The sequence below is a fragment of the Choloepus didactylus genome, chromosome 22, assembly GCF_015220235.1.
Source record: "Choloepus didactylus isolate mChoDid1 chromosome 22, mChoDid1.pri, whole genome shotgun sequence".
NCBI lineage: Eukaryota > Metazoa > Chordata > Mammalia > Pilosa > Megalonychidae > Choloepus > Choloepus didactylus.
The window spans coordinates 9,336,848-9,357,374 of record NC_051328.1 but is presented as its reverse complement, the minus strand read 5'-3'; the positions used below and the strand labels follow the sequence as shown (position 1 = coordinate 9,357,374).

General features: G+C 40.9%; 1 protein-coding gene across 3 annotated transcripts in view; it reads right to left on the bottom strand.

The window, feature by feature from the left end:
* Nucleotides 1–20,527, bottom strand: part of FTO (FTO alpha-ketoglutarate dependent dioxygenase) — a 414,023-nt gene that overhangs the window by 152,702 nt on the left and 240,794 nt on the right. For all 3 annotated transcript variants that reach the window (XM_037815989.1, XM_037815991.1, XM_037815990.1), the window contains exon 8: nucleotides 19,315–19,439. In XM_037815989.1, coding sequence (XP_037671917.1) covers nucleotides 19,315–19,439 — 125 coding nt within the window. The remainder of the gene's footprint in view (nucleotides 1–19,314; nucleotides 19,440–20,527) is intronic.

Sequence of the window (20,527 nt, the reverse complement as noted above, 5' to 3'; positions counted from 1 at the left end):
GAAGCTTTTTCATGAGAGAAGGTGATAACTTGGATGAACTCAGGAATGAATCAGGTTTTTAGAAACCATCTCTTCTTCCACCAACCCCACCTCTGCTTCCCTAGATGATGCCTCTCACTCTCACTCCTGCTTTGCCGAGTTTTCTCAGATCCGATGGGCTCCGTAGACATCAGCCACCATTTTCTCCTTGGGCCTTGCTTAACCAATGCCCCTGCCGCATCCCCTCTAGCTCAGCAGCCTGTGGGCTCTACCGTGAAGGAAGGCTAAAGAGAAGCCAAAGTGAGAACCCCGCCCCAGCTGAAACACTGTAAACTTTACTCCACATTGTGAAATGTTGGGAATTTTATCCCTCCTCTATCCTGTATCCATACCAGGGCCCCTCCTGAATACACGCCCTCCCTGGAGTCCTGAACTTAATTTTAGGTCTGTCTACCTTCCCGTTCACCTTCTTTCTTCTTTGACTTTATCTTTCCTTGATGAGTATATACATTCAATGAGGGTTCTCATTAATCCAACTTTCAGAGCTGGTCAAGGTGGATCATCTTAGGTTAAACGACAAGGTAATCTTGATTTTGTTCTAGGAAAATATTCAAGATGCTAGGTTCCTTCTAACATAGGTTTGGGTCAAAAGATCATGCCTCCTTTCAATGAAAGACCCAGCCACAGGTTGCCATTTAGCTAATACATCCCGCATCAGAGAAATCAGAGAGAAATTGCCACTGGTGGCAATTTCAAGAACTCTAGTTACTAACTCCTCATTACTAGGATGTGGTTAAGTAGATCCATTTGTCCCCGTAAGTACTTCCGTCTTTTATATTTCAAAATGGGTAGGACAATAAACCGTGAACCTTCTTCATAAATCAATAATCTATGAACAGCCACTCCTTGCCAAGCAAAGGCCAGCTACTGGACACAGCACCTTCTGCTGTGCCTTCATTAAGTTTGAAGGTGTGTGTGAAGGAAACATGCAGTTGTTTGACAGATACGCATCACAGATGAGCAATGACTAAAGGGTATTTTACTCGATCAATATGGTAAAAGAAATCAGCCGTAACTGGCACCACCACACACTGTTTCAGCAAAACGTACTGTGGAGAATTTACACTGTACCTATAATTTTAAAAGATTTGCTCATTTAAACCAACTGGCAGCATTTTCTGTACATAATGGAGAAATTCACAGGATGCTAGGCCCCCTCATGGTTTCTGTTGCTATAAAAGCCCCTTCATGCTGGATTTTTTTATATTTGGTAAATTAATAGTTTACTGTTCCAAGATTCCTACATGTTTATATTATTGCTTTTCTAACATAAAAGTTTGCAGTTGTTATGGAAACATATGGTAACATTTGCTGCTAAATTTTAAATGCATTTTCTACCCCTGTTACACACCTGAAATGAAGCCAAAAACTCTCTTTGCTTTACATTAGAGTGAAATTCAAACTGGTCTGGGTGACTATAAATGGTTACTGTTTGTCTTGGCTCCTACCTGTATCAGATTTAGACCGAGGAATCTTGGGGAAGAAATTACACGGGATAAAATGGATATTTCTAAATTACAAGGCCTGCGATTCCAGTGGCTCCAAATACCAGCTTTCTGTTTCATCTCAGCCTGCCAGAAAGAAAATGGTGGGGCTGGACAATAAAAGATCGACGATATTTACTCTCCAGAGCCAAATGCTTCTTGTTTTGATTATGCTGAAGGAGGAGGTTGCAGATCCTGATCAGTTCAGTCTTGTTAGCAAATTAAATGGTTGTAGATTACAATGGTGCAAGATATGCATTTTAGCCTCTGGCTTCAAGTTGAAATGACAAAAGTATAAATTCTCTTGACCCATTTTGTTCGGCAGTTTCCCCCTTTGAGCAACTCACAATTCTCGAGTAATTATTCATGATGACTCTGGACCTACGCAGTGTCGGCTTGGAAATGTTCATTGGAACGGTTTCCTCTGTGCCTACATTACCCATTTCTCCACACTTTAACACCTCACCCAAGTCAAATTTCCTTATGCAAGGTAACCTGTCATAAATACTAATTTAAGAAAAATAAGCACTTTGGCTCAGGAAAATATGAGATGAGAAAGACAGTATAGAATTCTCACCTGCTCGAGCTTTTTTCTGGGGCTTTAAATCAAGATAAACAAAAGAGTCACAGAAGAACTTCCTATGTGTGCATTTGGTTCTTCCCCTTGGATCTAGGAGACCTAATTCCTGCCTAATCTCAGTCCTGTGGGCTGTTCTTCTATTCATTTAAGCACATTTGTTAAGAGTCAAGATTAATTTTCAGAGGCTAACTGTCTTTTCTTTCTGGGAACATCACCATGCTATTTGCTAGAGAGTTTCACTTTAACTTTCCCCCAAGATTAGACACAGCTTGCATATATTTGAAGTGAAGGAGGAAAAGAATATGATGCTTTTCAAAACAGGGAAATAAGGAAATTTCTAAAGATTTTTTTCCTCCCATAGACCCTTGTGTAGTAAGAAATAAATGTCACTCACCCACTAACAGTACATATTCAGAGAGTGCTATGGCAGTCACTGAAAAAATACACCCTCCCTGCTCCTTCCAATTTTCTTCATCAATTCAAATAAAGAAGTTCTAAGCCATCTGTTGTAGGATCTAGGATCTGCTGTAGGCATCTAGGTTACTATCAAAGGAAGCCAAGGACTCAGAATACAGTCACGTCAAGGCCCAATCAGCAGTGTAGGGTAGACATCCCACAAAGCACAGATAATCACTGCATTTTTATATGCAATGTTCTGTGTTTCCATGTTTCTCCACCCTTCTTCTTCTTCAAAGGACAGAGAGTAATATTTCTTAATCCACCAAGATGCAGAAAAATGCAGTGATTAAACAAAAGACACCAGCACCTGACTGTCTGGACTCACATTCTGGCTTGACCACTTTCAACGTGTGTTATCTTAGGTAAATTCCCTGAGCTTGCTGGGCCTCAGTCACCTTAACCATAAAATGAAGATAAAAGCAGTCTTCCTTTGCCAGGTTGGAGTGAGCATTAAATAAGGAAATATGGGTAAAGCACTTAGAACAGTACCTGATATATAGTAAAGACCCAGTAGATAGAGAAAGACTCAGTAGAAGTTAGCTGCTATTATTTATTATTATTGTTACCATCATCATCATCATGGCCAACATCTTCAGAATCAATAGCACAATTATTGAGACACATGTCCCTTGGCCCTTTCAGTTTGGAAGGCCAGTGTTTCCTAAACTTTGATGATGAAGTGATCCACCATCATGATTTTTAGCCATATTCATGAACCACTTACATTATTATATTTCTGCATTTTTCAAATCAACTTAAAAAAAACTGAAAATCTTAAAGATTGGGTTTAGTCTCATCTTCAAGAATAATATTTGAGAAGCCATTGATCCAATGAGCTGATTATGTTTTTCTTATACACACGAAAGTATAATATATAACTTAAAATAAAAAGTAGTCACCAGTGGGTTACAAACTCATTTTGTGTGCCACCAGGAGCGTGTGGTGTTGCACTTCAGGAGTCTCTGTGCAAGGCCTCGGCACATTTCGGAAGGGCTTCCCCGTGCATGAACTAGCAGACAGTTTAGATTTGACAGAAACCTACCGCCACAATTATCCACACAGACAATACACAGCCTTGTCAGCGGGCTGACCACGGAGGACGGTCACTAAGCTTACTTCACTTCACACATATTCAGGTCTGAATCCTGTCTCACTGCAAAAGGACTGAAAATAGCTCCTTTTCATTAGCCGAAGTTCCTAGAAATGTGAGCACCGTGTTGGTGGGCAGATTGCAGGCAGGGTGAGGCCCTTTTGAAAGGAAAAAAAAAAAAAAAATGACACTATATCCAGAGGTCTCATCCAAATCTCTGAAGACTGGATTAAATGTATTTTGACCCCTGTGCTAACCCATTTTCATGTGATACATTTGGTGGAAGAAGAGATTAATTACTTACAAAAAACAAGCTAACATCTCTACAGCAAATATATTATCACTATATAGAACAGGACATAAAGGTTTGCACTTGCATCATTAGCTCAGCTATAATAAATGAGACGCTCTGTGTGATGTATAATATGGTAAAGAAAACACAGCTGTTTGCTTCTGTAGGAAAGTGCATAGGTGCACTGCACCTGAGCCTGCACACACTCACTCCGTCCTCACCAACAAAGCTGCAACCCTCAGAACAGCGATGGCTGAAAACCATTATCCATGGATAATTAACTATGTCAGGACACTGAGGTCATAACATGAGGTCCTCATAATTCCCCACTAAGAGAAAGACAGTAAAACATTATTATAATATATTACTAATATTTAATAAGAAGACCGTTCTATTTGTGCTTTATTAATGCAAGCTGTAAGTTACAGCAGCATGTGAATTATTATTAGTTCTTCTGGGCACTCTATCACTTGAAGGGCAAAGGAGCCCTTTGAGCTTAAGAGCCATAAAGAAACACCTCCATTTGGGATTAAAATTTTAAAAATGTATTTGCAATTTGTTCTGTTTATCCTCCCCACCCCCCCCACCCGATTGCATGAACAGACTTATGGCAGACATTTATCACTGGAGAAGCCATTGCTAAAATGACCAATATCAAGGAAGTCCAAAGCCATAAACTTGTAAAACATTTCTAGTGTGCTCATTTGATCTCTAGATGAGCCCATCATTTTGCTTTCTCCAAGTATCTTGGTCATTTTGAGACTCTCCCCCATAACACCAAGTATTTGAATTTCTCAATAACAAGGCTTTTTGACACTTGAAGACAAAAGCTCCACTCAATTTATTAAGACGACTTCCTACTGTGTGGGGCTGTTCTTTACCTCATAATTAAAATAGCACCTGAACAGGACCATCTGTGAGCGTGGATTAAGTTTTCCACAAAATGTGAATATCCTTTCATTTTTTTTTTTCTGCCAAATGCCTCTAAACCTCATACATATTTTGTGTGACGTGCAAAAAAAAAAAGGAATATGAAAAGCAGTTCAGGTAAACATTTTGCTCTTCACTACAATCTACCATGCATCAATAAATAAATTACAGCTCTCTAATTTGCTCAAAGAATGAATGAACTGTCAGTCCTTGCTTTCCGTTTCTAGGATTCTGTCAGTTTATGGTAACCCAGAGACACGGTTTGCCACTTAATTTTCTTCTTCCTTTTTCAAATATACACACATTTTGGAAAAGACATTATTTATCCAAAAGGCTGCCAAGACATTGGGTTAGGATGGATTTGGATATACAGACTATTTCACAAGCTAGTCTTATTTAACCAAAATAAAGTCTCTGTGGGTGTTTTCTGCACAAACTGCAAATCCATAAAGGCAGAGATTGTAAACACGGATACAGACATTTCTTCCAGAGGGTTCTCTGACCTTACGTTAACTTTACCTTGAAAATTCAAGTTTCTTTGGAAATGCTGGTTTACTTTAGTGAAATGGTTCCTTTGGTACAATTGGGGCTGTGAAGTCAACTTGCTCCATTCTAAAAACCCGTCTGAAATACTTACAATGAAATTTAACCATGCATGCGTTCACAGCTGACTTTAGTCGCAGCCAAGGTTTAGGCTTATCTGTTTCTTTTAGTAAAGGAAAATGAAATTGTGCTTATCTTTTCCTCTTTTCCAGAAGATCAAACCCACATGAATTTAACAACCTCCAAAACCACACTTTGTGTAGCCATCGGTCTAGAGCAGTGAGACCAAGAGATTATTCCGGCCACTTGTTCTGGCTCACCTGTGCCGTGGAAGGGCAGCGGGGCTCCTCCATGGAGGAACTGGGGGTCAAGGCAGACACTTGAGGGTGTTCCAGGAAAAATGGTGATTCACTACCTATGAAGTCCTGGCCCATTCTGAGAATCAAACCCTTCATCAGATTCAAAATGCCAACACTTTTGCGGACACCGTTTGGACAGTGACAGTGAGCGCCACAGACACCTCACTCATGCTGGAAAGCTCATATACTTTCTCTGCAAAAGGAAAGAAACTGCCAAGCTTAAGGCCAAACACATGCACACACAGACTCACACACACACAAATATTTCCTTCAAGCAACAACCTGTACAGATCGTGCTTTGGTCTCCTCACCAGGGTCACTGTGTTTATTCTTGAGATGTCTGAGAAGGTTGAGAGGATTTTTAATCTCAAGCAGTAGGAACTTCCTTTCTATATCAGAATTCTATCCATACCCTAAGGCCTGCAGACATGTTTGGATTAGCCTGAATAACAGTTACCAATATTTGAATTACTTGCTAACATTTGAATATTTGGGAAAGTTCATAAACACACACACACAATATCTGCCTTTTCCACATCTCTTGACATTGCAGTAAAATTGGTCTGGCCTCCTTGCAAGGCTGAATAGCAGCTGCCCACTTCAGCCAGGGTGTGAACGCCCCAGTTCAACTTACTCCCACTTCACTGGCTTCCTCTGTCTGGGTTATCCGCCAGGCCCTAAAAGCATTTGAGTCTGCAACCCACCAGGGGCAGAATTTACCAGAATTCACTCGAACATTCACAAATATCCAAGTCTCATGCCCCTGTCATCAAATGCTCAAAAGAACCCTTCCTTTAGAAAGCCTACTGCCTCTTTGGGCATGATTTCACCATTTCCATGTTTCTCCTATCCCTTTGAAACCAGCTCTAATTCTTTTATACAGCCCAGGTATCCCTGATACAAAGGCTAGCACTTGTGTGAGCACAATAAAAATGCTCAAAAAACATACAGGGAAAAATCACTGGCTCAGGGAATGGATACTTTACTTAACACTGCAGAGGGTTCTCAACCTGCCACCTTGTTTGTGAATGTGTCACTCAAGCACATGTTTAGATTGTTTACCCATGCAGGCACACTGCCTTCACGCACCCTCTCTGTCTTTTCTGCCACAGCCTGTTTCCAAAGCTGCTAGAAGACTCTGTGCCTAATACAGCTCCCAATTCTCAGAGGCCCCCCTCAAAGCTTTTAAAGCTAACATAGACGTGCAGAATTTCAAATGCAGAACCGACAGCAGAAAGTTCATTTACAGTAACTGTACAAACAAGCTAAATGAAAGACGTGTGTTCAGTCATTAAAAATAATAATGCTAAAGCCCTGAGGGCTGAAATGGAAAGCCTCTACTTGGTGTGAGGAAACAGAAAAGGAGTGTGTTTGTTATGCCAATAAGATAACCTGCTAGTTTATTTAGCAGGCAATTTTAGAGTACATTCGTTCACAGTGAAATCTCCATTCATCAGATTATACAAAAAAATCACCACCACAGATAAAATGCTCATTCAGGCCAAGGGCTTTTGCAAGACAGAAGTCACTGTGGAGGAGACCAGCAAGGGGCTGCTGGGAGGTATTGCCACTAATCACTTCCACCCCTCTGCCCTCCTAGTCTCCTGAACCAAACCCAGCGTTAGTTATAGAGTTATCTATCTCACACTTTGTGGATGATGCCTAACATCATGACAACAGAGGAGAGAAAAGGTCTCTGGACCTGCCTACCTACAACGAGTTTCTGTAAAGTAATGAATGCAGACAGCTTGGGGACCATCCACCTGTGCTGCTGCCTCTTCCTGCCTGAAAAGTGAAACCACTAGGGATTGGCAGAAGGTAGTTGTCTGACAGGGCCAGGACAGCCTTTCTCCTCAGTGACAGTCTGGGCCTACCCTCTTAAACTTGACCCACCATAATTCCTTCGCAGTGCAGCAGTGAGGCAGCTGACAGTAGCAGCTGCAGCTCCTAAGCGAGATGGATGGAATTTTCATAACTAGTTCCCCAAGTTACATTTTACCTTCAAGATAATTTATGAGCTGCTCTGGAGACTTGAAGAGACAATATGCTTGCCATAAAATTAACTCTAACAGTCTTGTAGGTTATAATTAACACTGGGAGGGTAGCACCGACTGGATGAAACACACGGCATAATTGATGGTGAAACTGGAAATGAAGCAAGCGAACAATATCATTACTGGGCACACCGCCTTAGCAAAACCCATGCTTTCCAAGGGTTAATTACAATCACCTTCCAGGGCTCATATTCCAGTAAGGAAGAGGCCAGAGCTGGGTAGGGAGATGGAGTTTTGCTGGCAAGGCCTGGGGCACCTGGATGGATGCAAAGGCTGTCAACAAACAGTCTGGAGAGCGAGGCGGGCCGAACCACAGCTGTGCCGGGGCACCTGGCAGGGGCTTTCCTGGACCAAGCCCTGCAGCAGCCTTCCGTGTAGACGTGACTTCATTTTCTCAGAAAAAGCATCTTTCCCAGTGAAGACAATGATATGGATAAAAAGTAGAGAATCAGAACTTCCAGAATGTCCTTCGAAGGCTTTATTGAGGATATAATAGAACTGAGGCGATTCAACTTCACATGGGTATAGCTTAGCTATAAGAGAGCCAATTAAACTTAAAGGTGTATTAAACTAAAAAAGCAACCTGCTGAGCAACTTATCCAGAGGAGATTATGGGTAGAAAATTATAAACCGGTTAACCAGAAGAGTACTGTCAGTCACACCCATCTTGGAAAGAAACCCTAATAGTTCTTTCGGGCATGGATACCAAATAGCCTTATCAATACCTGAAAAACAGTGAATCTTCTAAGCGCAGTGGAACCATTCATTCAAATAATTTCAATGAGCTATGTTAAGGTGACCGACCTATTTTTGTTTTTGGTTTTTCTGTCCTGGGACAAGATACTAGAAATCATTCTGATAAATGATACAACAGTGTCCCCTACAGGCCAGCAGAACTGTTCCTTACCCTTACCCCCATCGCTTCCTCAACTTTTATCTATAGCTTGAAACATACATACAGAGTAAATTTGTAAAACACACTGGGGACACCCCTGAGATAGAATAAAATTACTCTTCTTCCTGGGCAGTGAACGGTTTCCTAGATACAAGCATACTGTTCAGCTGGTGACTGACCCACCATGGGGTAGATAAACTGCTACCCTTTTCACCTGAGGGCACCTACTCACATCAACCTTGACTAACCCAGCCCCCAAATTACCTGACTCGGAGGATTTACAGATTCTTGGAGGCTAAAATTTGATGTTCTCATCTTCGCCCTGACTCTCTCACCTTCTAAAAGATTGTAGCCAATATAAAAGAAATGACATAGCTTCAAAGGTAATAACTTTCCCTTAAAAGATTTATGGTGGGGGGATTCATAAGCACAAGCTGGAATCTACTTCTCTAATAGAGAGTGATGGGGCTGCAACCAAAAAAGTGTAAAACGTGTTTGAGTCCCAGAGAAGATAAATATTTACAGATACAAGCCTGTAGATCTTCCCCCAAGGGGAAGGATCCTGGGAAGTCTCCAAGCCTATATTCTGAGAACAGGATGAATGCTCCACAAAGAGGGAGGCTTTGTTACTTCTCTGTAGTGGCTGTACTGCAAGGTGGACTGAGCTGGCCAGTCTGGGCTTAATTTCCATCTCTACTAGTTACCAGCTCCGTTGCCTTGGACAAGTTACTCTGCACCTCTATGCATCAGATTTCTCACTATGTAAAGCATTTAAAACTCTGTCTGGCACTCAGGAGGTTCTCAAAAAAAAAAAAAAAAAAAAAAATTAGCTGCCATTATCGTTACAATTAGCACAATTGTAGATTCCAAGAAAGTGGAGTGAAAGCCGTTGGGAGAAACAGCTACTTTATGTGCTCCCTGGGATCTAACTTAGGGAGCTGGTGCTGTGTCATAGATGGCAGATGCCCTTGGGGTCATCGGATTCAAGCCACTTCCTTTCAGGATGAAGTTGCTGAGGTCCAGAGTGCTTGTGACATGCCCAGAGTCCTACAGCCAGCTGGAGGTAAGACTCAAACTGGAGTCTGGACCCCTGTCCATCAATTCTATGTGACGGTGCTCAGTGCAAGGCCTGGCACAGGACGAGCTCCAGGCTACTGTTCCCTCTGACTCCAATGTACTAACACCGTTTGCCTACTGAGGGGATTTTACATGGGGGCTTGCAAAGGAGAGGTCAGCTTGCATGAGTGTGGCTTGGTTTATTCCTGACTTTTTTTGTTTTTCTCTGAAGATGATAATGATAGTCAATTTGAACAGCTAGAATGTAGGTACTCGTTATGGGTGTTTTATATGGGACTGCACAATCAACCCTGTGATATAGGTTCTATTACTATCCCCTAGGCAAGTTACAAATGAGGAAACTGAGGCTCAAAGGGGTTGAGTAACAAGTATAGTCTCAGTCTATAACTGTAACTTGCCTAGAGTTATAGAAGTGAATCCAAGGTTCAAACCCAGTCAACCTGACCCAGCACCAACCATTACACCATATTAATGATATTTTGCTCTGGAGGAAAACAACATTGAGAATGAGATCTCTCTGAAGAGAAGGGAGCACAAATTCTATCTAATGACCCATAGTCATCTATAGATGTTCCCATATTTCTCTGAATTTCTCGTATTTGAAGACAAATAGCTACCTGCCCACCCACTTGTAGCCAACAAAATTTGGCAGGGGATCATATCCCAGAGTGTACCTCACAGGGGCTGGGTGCAGGGTGCATTCCCGGAGTCACGGAAGACACTTAAGGAGAACTGGACCCTTTCCTCTCTGGCACAAGGATTTCCATGGAATCCTCAGTCAACCTCTTTCACAGCACTTATTACACTGTGTCGTATAACACATTCCCCCCAACCAAGCATTACTCAGCTGTATAACCTCAGGGCCTAGGACAGTGCCTAGAACCAGGCACGTACTTGGTAAATATTTATTGAATCGGTGGACAACTGGCAAATCACCCATGGCAATAAAAACCACATTTATTGAGTGCTTAGGTGCATTATCACGTTATCCCCCCACACTTGCAAGACAGGTATAGCTTCTCCAGCTCTAAGAGACCTTTGTGAATATAATGTGACCTGAGTTCAAATCTTCCTTTAAAGCGAAGACCTTTAAAGTGCCACATTTCTTGGAAGAGTAGCTGGGAACCAGGGTGCAGATAATCTAAAAGAGATTAATGTTGTAGATTCCCTAGGCTGGTGTTCCTTAAACTAAGTTCCTTGGACCACTGATATTCCATGAATATCTCATCAGTGTGATCCACTAGAATAAGAAATGTAAGTTTTATAGCAAGTGATCATTTTAGGAAGAGGATCAGAAAAGAAACTTCTATATCTTCATCCCAACCGAATGACATGATTTTGGTTCTGTGAGTGTTGCTGACTATGCAGGACATAGCAGCTCTTTACATTTTAAAAAATTTTCAGAGTTCTACAGAGGAAAACTGTTCTCACCTGTCATTCCACTAGAATATAGGCTCTAAGAGAGAAAAATTTTCCTCCATTTTGTTCACTGCTGAATCCCTAGTACCTGGAACAATGCTTGGCAAATAGCAGGCACTTAACAAATAATTGTTGAATAAATGAATGAATGAACCAAAATTTTCTCAAAAAGTTGAAGAAGCACTGCCTGTAAGAATCAGCCAGAAACTAGCCACGGTCACAAACCTACCACTTGTTCCATGAGGATAAAAGCTCATACTGAAGCCTGTGTGTTGATTTTATAAATAAGATGCGCAGAAGCCCATTGGCTTTTGTCCCTCATAAAACTGTTCAAATAATGACAGTAACAATGGTAATAACATTAAGCACTCTTGCCTCCTTAAGATAAGTTGCTGTGTCTTGAAAAGAAAGGTAACCCTAACTCTAGACTCATTTAATCCTAGCTCTGAATTTATACAATGCTTCAATCCCTACATGTTTATGAGGAGTTTTATGGAGCTTTCCAGTTTTATGGAGTTAATCTGGTTCAGAGACACAGAGGACATTCTTCCGCTAAGGGCAACAGAAAGCAGAGACTGCAATCATGAAAGGAGAAGGGACAGATGCGTTAAAAGAGGGAGATGCTGATGGCATCTAGCAGGCCAGTGCCTCCCTGCTTCTCCTCTAATCTCCGTTTACTCCTCGGCCCCACCACCAACCCTGCGAAAAGTCAACCAGTCACAATTAACAGCTACTGAACTGTAGATGCTGCAACTTCTAGTTCCCAACTAACGCTCTGCCAGAGTAAGCTGCCACTCTCTCCAGCATGAATGACAGCTGGCACGGTCAGATGACTAGGTCACATCTTGTCCCAGCAGAGAAAACTACCTCCGCCTCATCATGCCATTCCCCATCCCCAAGCCTAGTGGCTCCATGTTGTGCTACCACATCTCCCTTGGGTGAAAAACAAATTCTGGCCCCAGAGCCAAGTAACCAAGGCTAATGCTCATGACTGCCCTTGTGATCACTAAAGCCACAGCATTACAGGAGCAGGTAACCAGGAAAGAGCAGCTACTGGGGAGCGGGTGAAATGCAGATGCGAAGCACAGTGAGCCACAGCTTCGCCCTGCCCTGGACTGAAACCCCTCTCTGTAATCAGAGGCATGACCCTGGAGAGGCCTCTGTAGCTTCTCTCCCTTCTGTTCTCCCCCAGGTGCCCCAGGTCTCCCTTTTCCCTCCCAGCTCTATTTTACTTCCAGGAAGAGCAAGGAATCAGGAATGGCTGACTCAGGGCTGAGCCCCATGCTTTTTGTCCTGGTCCCCACCCAGTTCCATTATGTTCACTTCTGGCCCACGAGTCAGCTTGTGCACGTAGCACCCCTCCTCGCTCCTGCTGGATGCAGTATGGGAGGTGCAGACTTGGGGATTAAATGCCAGAGAATGCAGATTAAATGCTCTGCGTTATCAGAGATCTCTCTTTACTTGCAAGTTTGAGGTTCTCACCCTTGGCAAGGTTAGATGAATACACACAATAAAGCAACAGACAGACATCTCGAAATTAATAAGGAACACAAAGTACTTATAAACACAGGGAAGGGTTGAGAAGAAAATTCATTCAGTCAGTCAATTATTCATAAAATAGAAGTGTCAGGGACTATTCTAGATGCCAGGAACGCGTGGTGAACAATGCAGCAAGGCCCCGACTCCTACTATAAAATTGGGCATTGTTCTAATGAGAAGACAAGTTAACATCACAAAGACAAACAGACTAATGCCCTGCCTGCATAAAGCTTACATTCTGGTAGGAGGAAAAAAAATAGGAGCACATAATCAAGTATATATAAAAATGTCAGGTTACTCCTTTCTGTAAGCTTCTACCAAACTGTAAGTTCCCTCAGAGCAGACCCCATTGCTAAGTTATCTTTCAGTTTCTCACAGTGCCTTGCACAAAGAATGAAAATTTGCATGCCTGCTATTGTGTTCTTATCTAATTCATTCCACATTAAACAGTAAATTATTTCAGAGTTGAGAATGTTTCATTCTCACCTTGCTATTTCCCACAGCACCTAGCACAATTACCCGTATGTAATAAGCCCTCAGTGAGTAACAGCGGATTGTTAAATTGGGCCGGGCACACCCGTGACTTTTGAGTGTCCTTCAGGCCTGCCAGGTGGCCAAAAGAGAGACCCGAAGCCCAAGGAGAAAACCTCAATGCGCCAGTCTTAGAACCAGAGCCCGTTCAGCAAAAGTGCCTGAACACAAGGTGTTTTTTCTCTTGCACCCAGATCAGAGACCAAGCTGATTAGTTTAGAAAGGTAAATCTTACCCATTACAGGTTCCCAGTTACAACAACTAGATAGTTACAGTCATGGGAGAATAGGAGGATCAACCACAAGATGGCTGTTTTACTTGCCTAGAAAAAATGCTAATGAGGAAAACACAGTTATAAAGCCATATAGGTCTTGAGAGGGTTACTTTTAACTGAGGCAAACAGTTCTACAAGCTATTCTAAGAGACTGCCACAAACATTGTTTTTAAGTGTTCTCTACACCAGTTCAAAGCTCCTTCGAACCAAGTGAGCTGTAAACTGAACTATGGGAGAACAATAAGTCCTGTTTGCCTCTAAAATTGAGGAGCTGTAAATGGACAGAGTTTCCATTTAATTGGGCTGCATTCCTACCCAGTGTGCAATGCTCAGAGACGCTGTAATGAAAGAAATATAAGAGACTGGCAGAAGGAATAAGTCGAGAATCTCCAGAAACAAAAAAGCTGGGCCACATCCAAGTAAATAAAGGGAAGGCCCATCCAGGATAATGGGGAAATGGGCACAGCTGCAATCTCATCACATCTTCATTTGGAACCCATCCCTTCAACAAGCCAAATACCTTTCACAGGCTCATGATCTCTTTACCACCGAACCAAGGGGTGAGTCCTGAAGTCTGCTATATTTTAAAATCTCCTACTAAAAAACTAAAGTCCTTCAATAAGCACATGAAAACATGCTCGACATCATTAGTCATTAGGGAAATGCAAATCAAAACCACAAGTTAACACAAAGGTGGCTATAATAATAACAACAATAATGAAACAGAAAGTAACAAGCGTTGGTAAGGATGGGAAGAAATTGGAACCCTCATACATTGCTGGTAGGTATGTAAATTGTGTAGTGGCTGTGGAAAATAGTCTGGCAGTTCCTCAAAAAGTTAAACATAAAGTTACCATTTGACTCAGCAATTCCATTGCTAGGTATACATGCAAGGGAACTGAAAACCTGTATATGAATGTTCATCACTGCATTATCCACAACAGCCAAACCGCAGAACTCAAACGTCTATCAGAGGATGAACAGAGAAACAAAATGTGGTATAGCCATACAAAGGAATATTATTTGGCCATAAAAAAGAATGAAGTACTGATGCATGCTGCAAATAGATGAACCTTGAACTCACTATCCCAAATAAAAGAAGCCAGACAAAAAAAGATCACATATTACATGATGCTGTTTATAGGAAATGTCCAGAATAGGCAAATCCATAGAGACAGAAAGTAGATTAATGGTTGCCAGGGGCTGTGGGGGAAGGGAGAATTGCGAGGGACAGCTAATCTCAAAAAACCTCAACGGCCTTGCTTTTGTTTTATTCTTTGCATTTGCACCTTAGCAAAAATTTAAAGGCATCGCTTTAAAGTTAAAAAGCACAATTAATTCTCCAAAAAGCGGTTACTGCTTCCCCATCTCCCTACATTAGCCCTTCCCTGACTTTCTGCTCACTCCAGATCCCCAGGGACATACATTCTCAAGTCAAAATCTAAGACAAAAAATATGCTAACTTTGGATAATGTGTAGAAACTTTTTATTTCTATTTGTTGATATAATTATTGTCTGGGTTAGAGCTATATTATAGAGACAATGTAGTTCAATATGAATGTTTCTCAATACTTCAACAATTCAAGCCCTTGAAGACATCTACAGTCAAACACTTCCCTGAAAGAGTTGGAGCAATTTGCCACTCTGCTGTGGTCACTTTGGCACTGCCACTCTCTTCCTCGCTGCCTTGCTAGACTGTTTTAGGAACTTTCTGAACCCTCATCCCAGATAAATCCTTCAACTGGCTGCCAAGCACACTCTATAATATGCACAGCAAATCACACAGAATTTTGCTCACAATAGGCATACAAAATAAACAAAGAGATGCTTACTGAGTAAAACTGCTCTGGTTTCATAGAGTCGAGTCATGGGCCCTGCCGAAAAGTACAGAGCCCCCCAGTCTCCGATGTCATAGTCGGAAACCTGGGCACTTGGTGTACACAGGATAAAGAGGGGGAGAACTTTAAATAGATTACCCTTATCAATTAACAGTAAGTGAGCACACCTTGTGACCTATCTATTGTTGACATTAATTAGCACTGGTATAACGAACGTGTCTTTGAAAAAGGAATAAAGAAGCGAACAAACTAACAAGTGCTTTCTTCTTATTTTTACAGGAAAACTGCCAAGTTGTAGACGAATAAAAGTCTTCAAGAGTCCACATACATTCAGTGTAAAAAAGATACATGATTGTTTAGTGGTCAGACACTAAAATGGACACTAGTTTGTCTGCAAAGCATTTGCCCTAACAGTCGATTTACCTACATTATTTGCACTGAGCAAGCAGGCAGAAACACAATGTTGATTCTCATTCTGACCTATTCAAGGCAAAGGAAGCTCATTCTTTTCCTTAAGCTGACTACAAATAAATATTCCATAATAAACAATGCCCTCAAAGTTTTCAGCAATCTAAGATAGATGCTGGGGATCTGTATAAAATAAACAAAGGGATTGGGTTTTTATTATATTTTATTTAGAAAAACAACTCGGGCATGGACATTGAACTGTACCTTTTCTTTGACACACTTTTCAAATGATAATTTCTTTCACTGTCACCATTAAATCTTAATCCATTCCAGCTCCTTGCATGGGTCATTGAGTCTATATGTACTGCTGTTATTTTAAAATGTTTCCCCTTGGTAGGGAAGGAGGGGGAGAAAAGATGTTGAGAGCCAGATGGGCCTCTTCACAGTTCATTTATCAAACCTAATACGCTGGGCTCCACCCTCCTCTCACTCAGTATTGTGGTTAAACTTCCATATAATTTGGTAATCATTTTCATTATCAGAGAGTGACCCTAAAGCAGCCTAGCCTGGGACGCCCAGTCCTCGCAGCTGCTCTTTTTCTGCCTTTTCCTACAGTAGACCCTAAGAACCTCAGAGTTTATTAGCTGCACACTGACCTTTGGGCTGAGGAGGTCAAGAAGGGGTCAGATCAGAGGGCTTGCCCAGTTCTTTAAAAGCTATAACAAGCTGTCCATCAGGCAGAGTGGACTGTATAAACAAAGCCGAATCTTCAGAAATTCTGTACCACTTCTGTTAACACTTACCCTGCATTCACACGGCTTCTCCTGATGTACTTTGGATCATTCAACTCAGGGGAAGTGAATAGACAGCCCTAATAAGCCTATTTGGAGAGGGGGTTGTTTATGGGATTATGGAGCTTGGGAAGGAAACCCACAGCACTCAGATGTGCTCCAGAATCACAGAGTTGTGTCACACTGTGACAAACTCGGTTACCCCAAGTCATGCAGAATTGACACTTTCTTCCAAAAGCTAAATTACAAGGAACATATGCTTTCACTTTAAGAGACTTCAGTGAGTCCCAAACAATGGCTCGCCTGGCCTCAAGGAGACACAAACATTTTATAACCAAGTTCCAAGTGTCATTTAAAAAAATTCTCCTTAATAACATTATCACAAATGAACGCGCTGGAGAGAAAAACAAAACAAAACAAAAACCTGTAACACAGTAGACTTATTCTAAAGTTACTGCCAGCTGTGGAGCCTCAGTTGATCTAAATTTCTTGAAGTTGTACTATTCATAACATGTTCTCTAACATGCAATATAAGGTAATTAGAGTCATCTGTATTTAACTTTCAGAGGAAAAATTTTCTATTATCTAATCTAACTGATCCCCTGATAGCTTTGATGAAAGTAAAAGACTGTAACCTATTGCTTGGCCTTTGGCGAGTGCTAATTATTTTCTGTCAAAGCACATTTTTCCTCGTGTAATTCCAAAGTACACAATAGGCCAATCTCTAAAACACAGGCAGCTCAGTAAGCACTGCAGAGGATGTTTTATAACTTTCACCACCACAAGCTTGATGGCTTACTCGAGGCAATGCCCCTTCCAGACCGCCAGAAGCTTTGATGAGGAAAAGGGAGGTATATGGAGGTATATGGAAACTGTGTGTTTATATGGATGAGTCTTTCCGATAGGTCACCAGGATGGAAAACATCAAATGGAGGTGGAGGAAGGGGTGGGGGGAAGGATTACGGTTATTTAATACTCTCAGGACACTTTTCCTTCTGAGCTCTCAAGACATCACCCTCTTGAAATTTTCTTTCAGGTGTTTAGTTTTAAGGAGGTCTGCGTAGTGTCAACTGCTAAGCGCTTTCTTTTTGCGTCCCCTACCACAAAGGACTTAAGGATTTTTGTTTCAGATGCTAGACTACATCAACTTCAACGCTGGCTCCAGCTCCTGATTAAATTGTTAGCAGTAAGGGCCAGAAATGCTGAAACCAGACTCCTCTTAAACAGGTCATTTGGGCCACACTGTCTGATGATTTGGCGTATTAGGAAATTATTGTTAACAAACCGAATGCATTCAACAAAAGGCGTCCAATCTCAACATTTGGTCTCTCTCTAGGCTGGGCTGCCTTTGGAGGGGTGAGGATGCAGGAGAGATTACAGGGAAATTATTTCTTTCTGCCTTTCCTGTTTAATAATAATCACCAGGGGAAAGAAATATAAAAGGCCAAACAGAGAGAGAGAGAAACCTTAAATGTCTCCACACTGATATTCCATTATTTAACAAAATATGCATATTTTAATGAAATATACATACTTAATTGTAATACAAAGAAAATTTTTTCATTAATTATTGAAAGTTAAATTGGAAATCATTTAATCACAGTAGTTGAAACTGCCTGTCATTTACTCTAAGCATACCACACATGTACACAAAGCAAGGGGGAGAAGAATATCTTTAGATATCATTGGGATTTAAAAATTATTGTTTGAAAGTCAGTTGGAATTTAGAGATAATATAAATATTTGAAAAAGCAGCTTTCTGATACCCAATCAAAATCAATAGTTTATTCTCTCTACCTTCTTGGCAAATGCTCACCTTCAGCCTTGTTAAGACAGATCTATTTTTATGATAATTATTACCAGTGAAGCTGTAAATTGTATATTCTCTTTCATGAACTCATTTGGAGAATAGTATAGCTATCAGTAAATGTCCCTGATGCCTAGACACATAGAAGTTTTAAGCATCAGATAAGATTCTGAGACAAAATACAGCATGATCTTCCTGATTCCACTTAATCTTGCTTCGAGACAGAAGATAATTCAACAATTTTTACAAACTACATCTCTAAAGGACAACCCTAACATCCGGGGTAACTAGTTCCAGCCTTTTACACCTCAAGGTCTTTCAAATAAGAGCAGGATACCATACTCACTCTGCAAGCATCAATTCTGGAAAAACTGATGACTTGTAGGAGCTTTCCACCAGTAACAGCTTTCTAACCACATGTAAAGCCATGTGCAGAGAAACTAGGTTGAAGCAAACATAATTCCTACTCATTCAATTCTTAAAATGGGGTTGATAAATAGACCACTTTCAAGCAATTCACCCCTCATGGAGTGATATAAGAGCACTATATGGATTTCCCAGACATCTGTCCTAACTAAATAGCAATGCTAGTCTTTTAGACCTTTGATTAAAAGGGTTCTTCAGCATCAGGTACTTATATTACATTATGTTCAAGATACAAACATTTGTGCTAAATGTTATTCTCAGGGATAAATCATATACTCATACAGACAATATCATGGATCATTGCAGTTAATACAGGCTTCACGTGCAGGAAAGCTAACTTTGGCTGAATGCGTATTAAACTTGCTTAGTTTTCACGGGCCCTCAACTGAGAGGGACAAGACGAGACATAAGGAAGGGCTTGACCAAATATAGCCCTTGTTTTTGAAGGACAACAAATCCCATTTCATAGCAGAACTAACCTGGCATGCCATTCCCTCCTCAGGTTCTGGCGGCTGGTGAGCGAGGCAAGGATGGCCATCAAGATTTCACTCCTTTGTTCCGCAGGGAGCCCCTCTCTTCTAATTTCATGAAGTACAGCATTTGTCTAGAAGAAATGATCCAAAAAAGTGAAAGAAAAAGTGAAAAATTAATAATAAAAAAAAGCCCATAAGCAAATAAGGACAGTAAATCAATGGTTTTTTTATTACAGTTCCCTTACTAGCAAATCGATACAGTAAATGATGGTCAAAAATGGCCAGCATATATTCTGTATTTAATCAATGTACATGGCACATAAGGTAAACTCTAAAGCTCCACTGCCTTAAGTAACACATCAAGATACTGTGCGTTCTCACTCTAATTTTCTCAGTGCACAAACGATTTTTTTCTCTGTGAAAAGACTACCACAGGCTATTATTAGAAATGATTTTCACGTACTTCTATGAGTTGTTTGTTTTGCCTTTTTTAAAAAGAGCAGTCTCTGACTTTCCCACTCTTCTGCTTCCTGCACCCAGCTGAGGCTTTCTGCACTGCCTCTCTTATTTGAATCATCAATTTTTATTTTCAACCATGCCAGTGATTTCTGTTGGGTGTGTGGGTTTTTTGTTTGTTTGTTTGTTTTTGGGGGGGTTCACTAATTTTTCTTGCTTGTTGAAAATCAAGATCTTGCAAAGAAAGAAACCACAAGAACACAGAAATCAAAAAGAGCATTATATCTCAATGAACATTTTTCCAGCTTTGAAAATCCACTGCACACAATTATACTGATAGTTCAGAGGAGTTTCAGGGATTCATACACACAGGAGACCAACGATTTTAGCAAGAATCACTTATTCTATGGCCATGACTATGGTCCTTAAAAGAAATTAGGCTCACAGGTGAGTCCAAGAACACTCTGGTTCTTCTGCCCAGCATTAGGAAATGTCAGATGCTGCTTTTAGAAGCAGCTGAAGTCCAAATACATCATCACACCCTGCTCACTCCAATGAAGAGAATTTCATCAAAACTAAGATCTGAATTGTTGTTTCAGTTTTGGCTCCAACTCATCCCTCTATACTTTCTGTATACCTGTATTTTAAAGCTAATTTATTTAACACTATAAAAACAACTAAGAAAACAATGAAAAGTAGTCAATTGGTAAGTGAAGTTTGAGTGAGCAAATTCCTTCCAAGTTTTAATCATAGAACTTTTCAT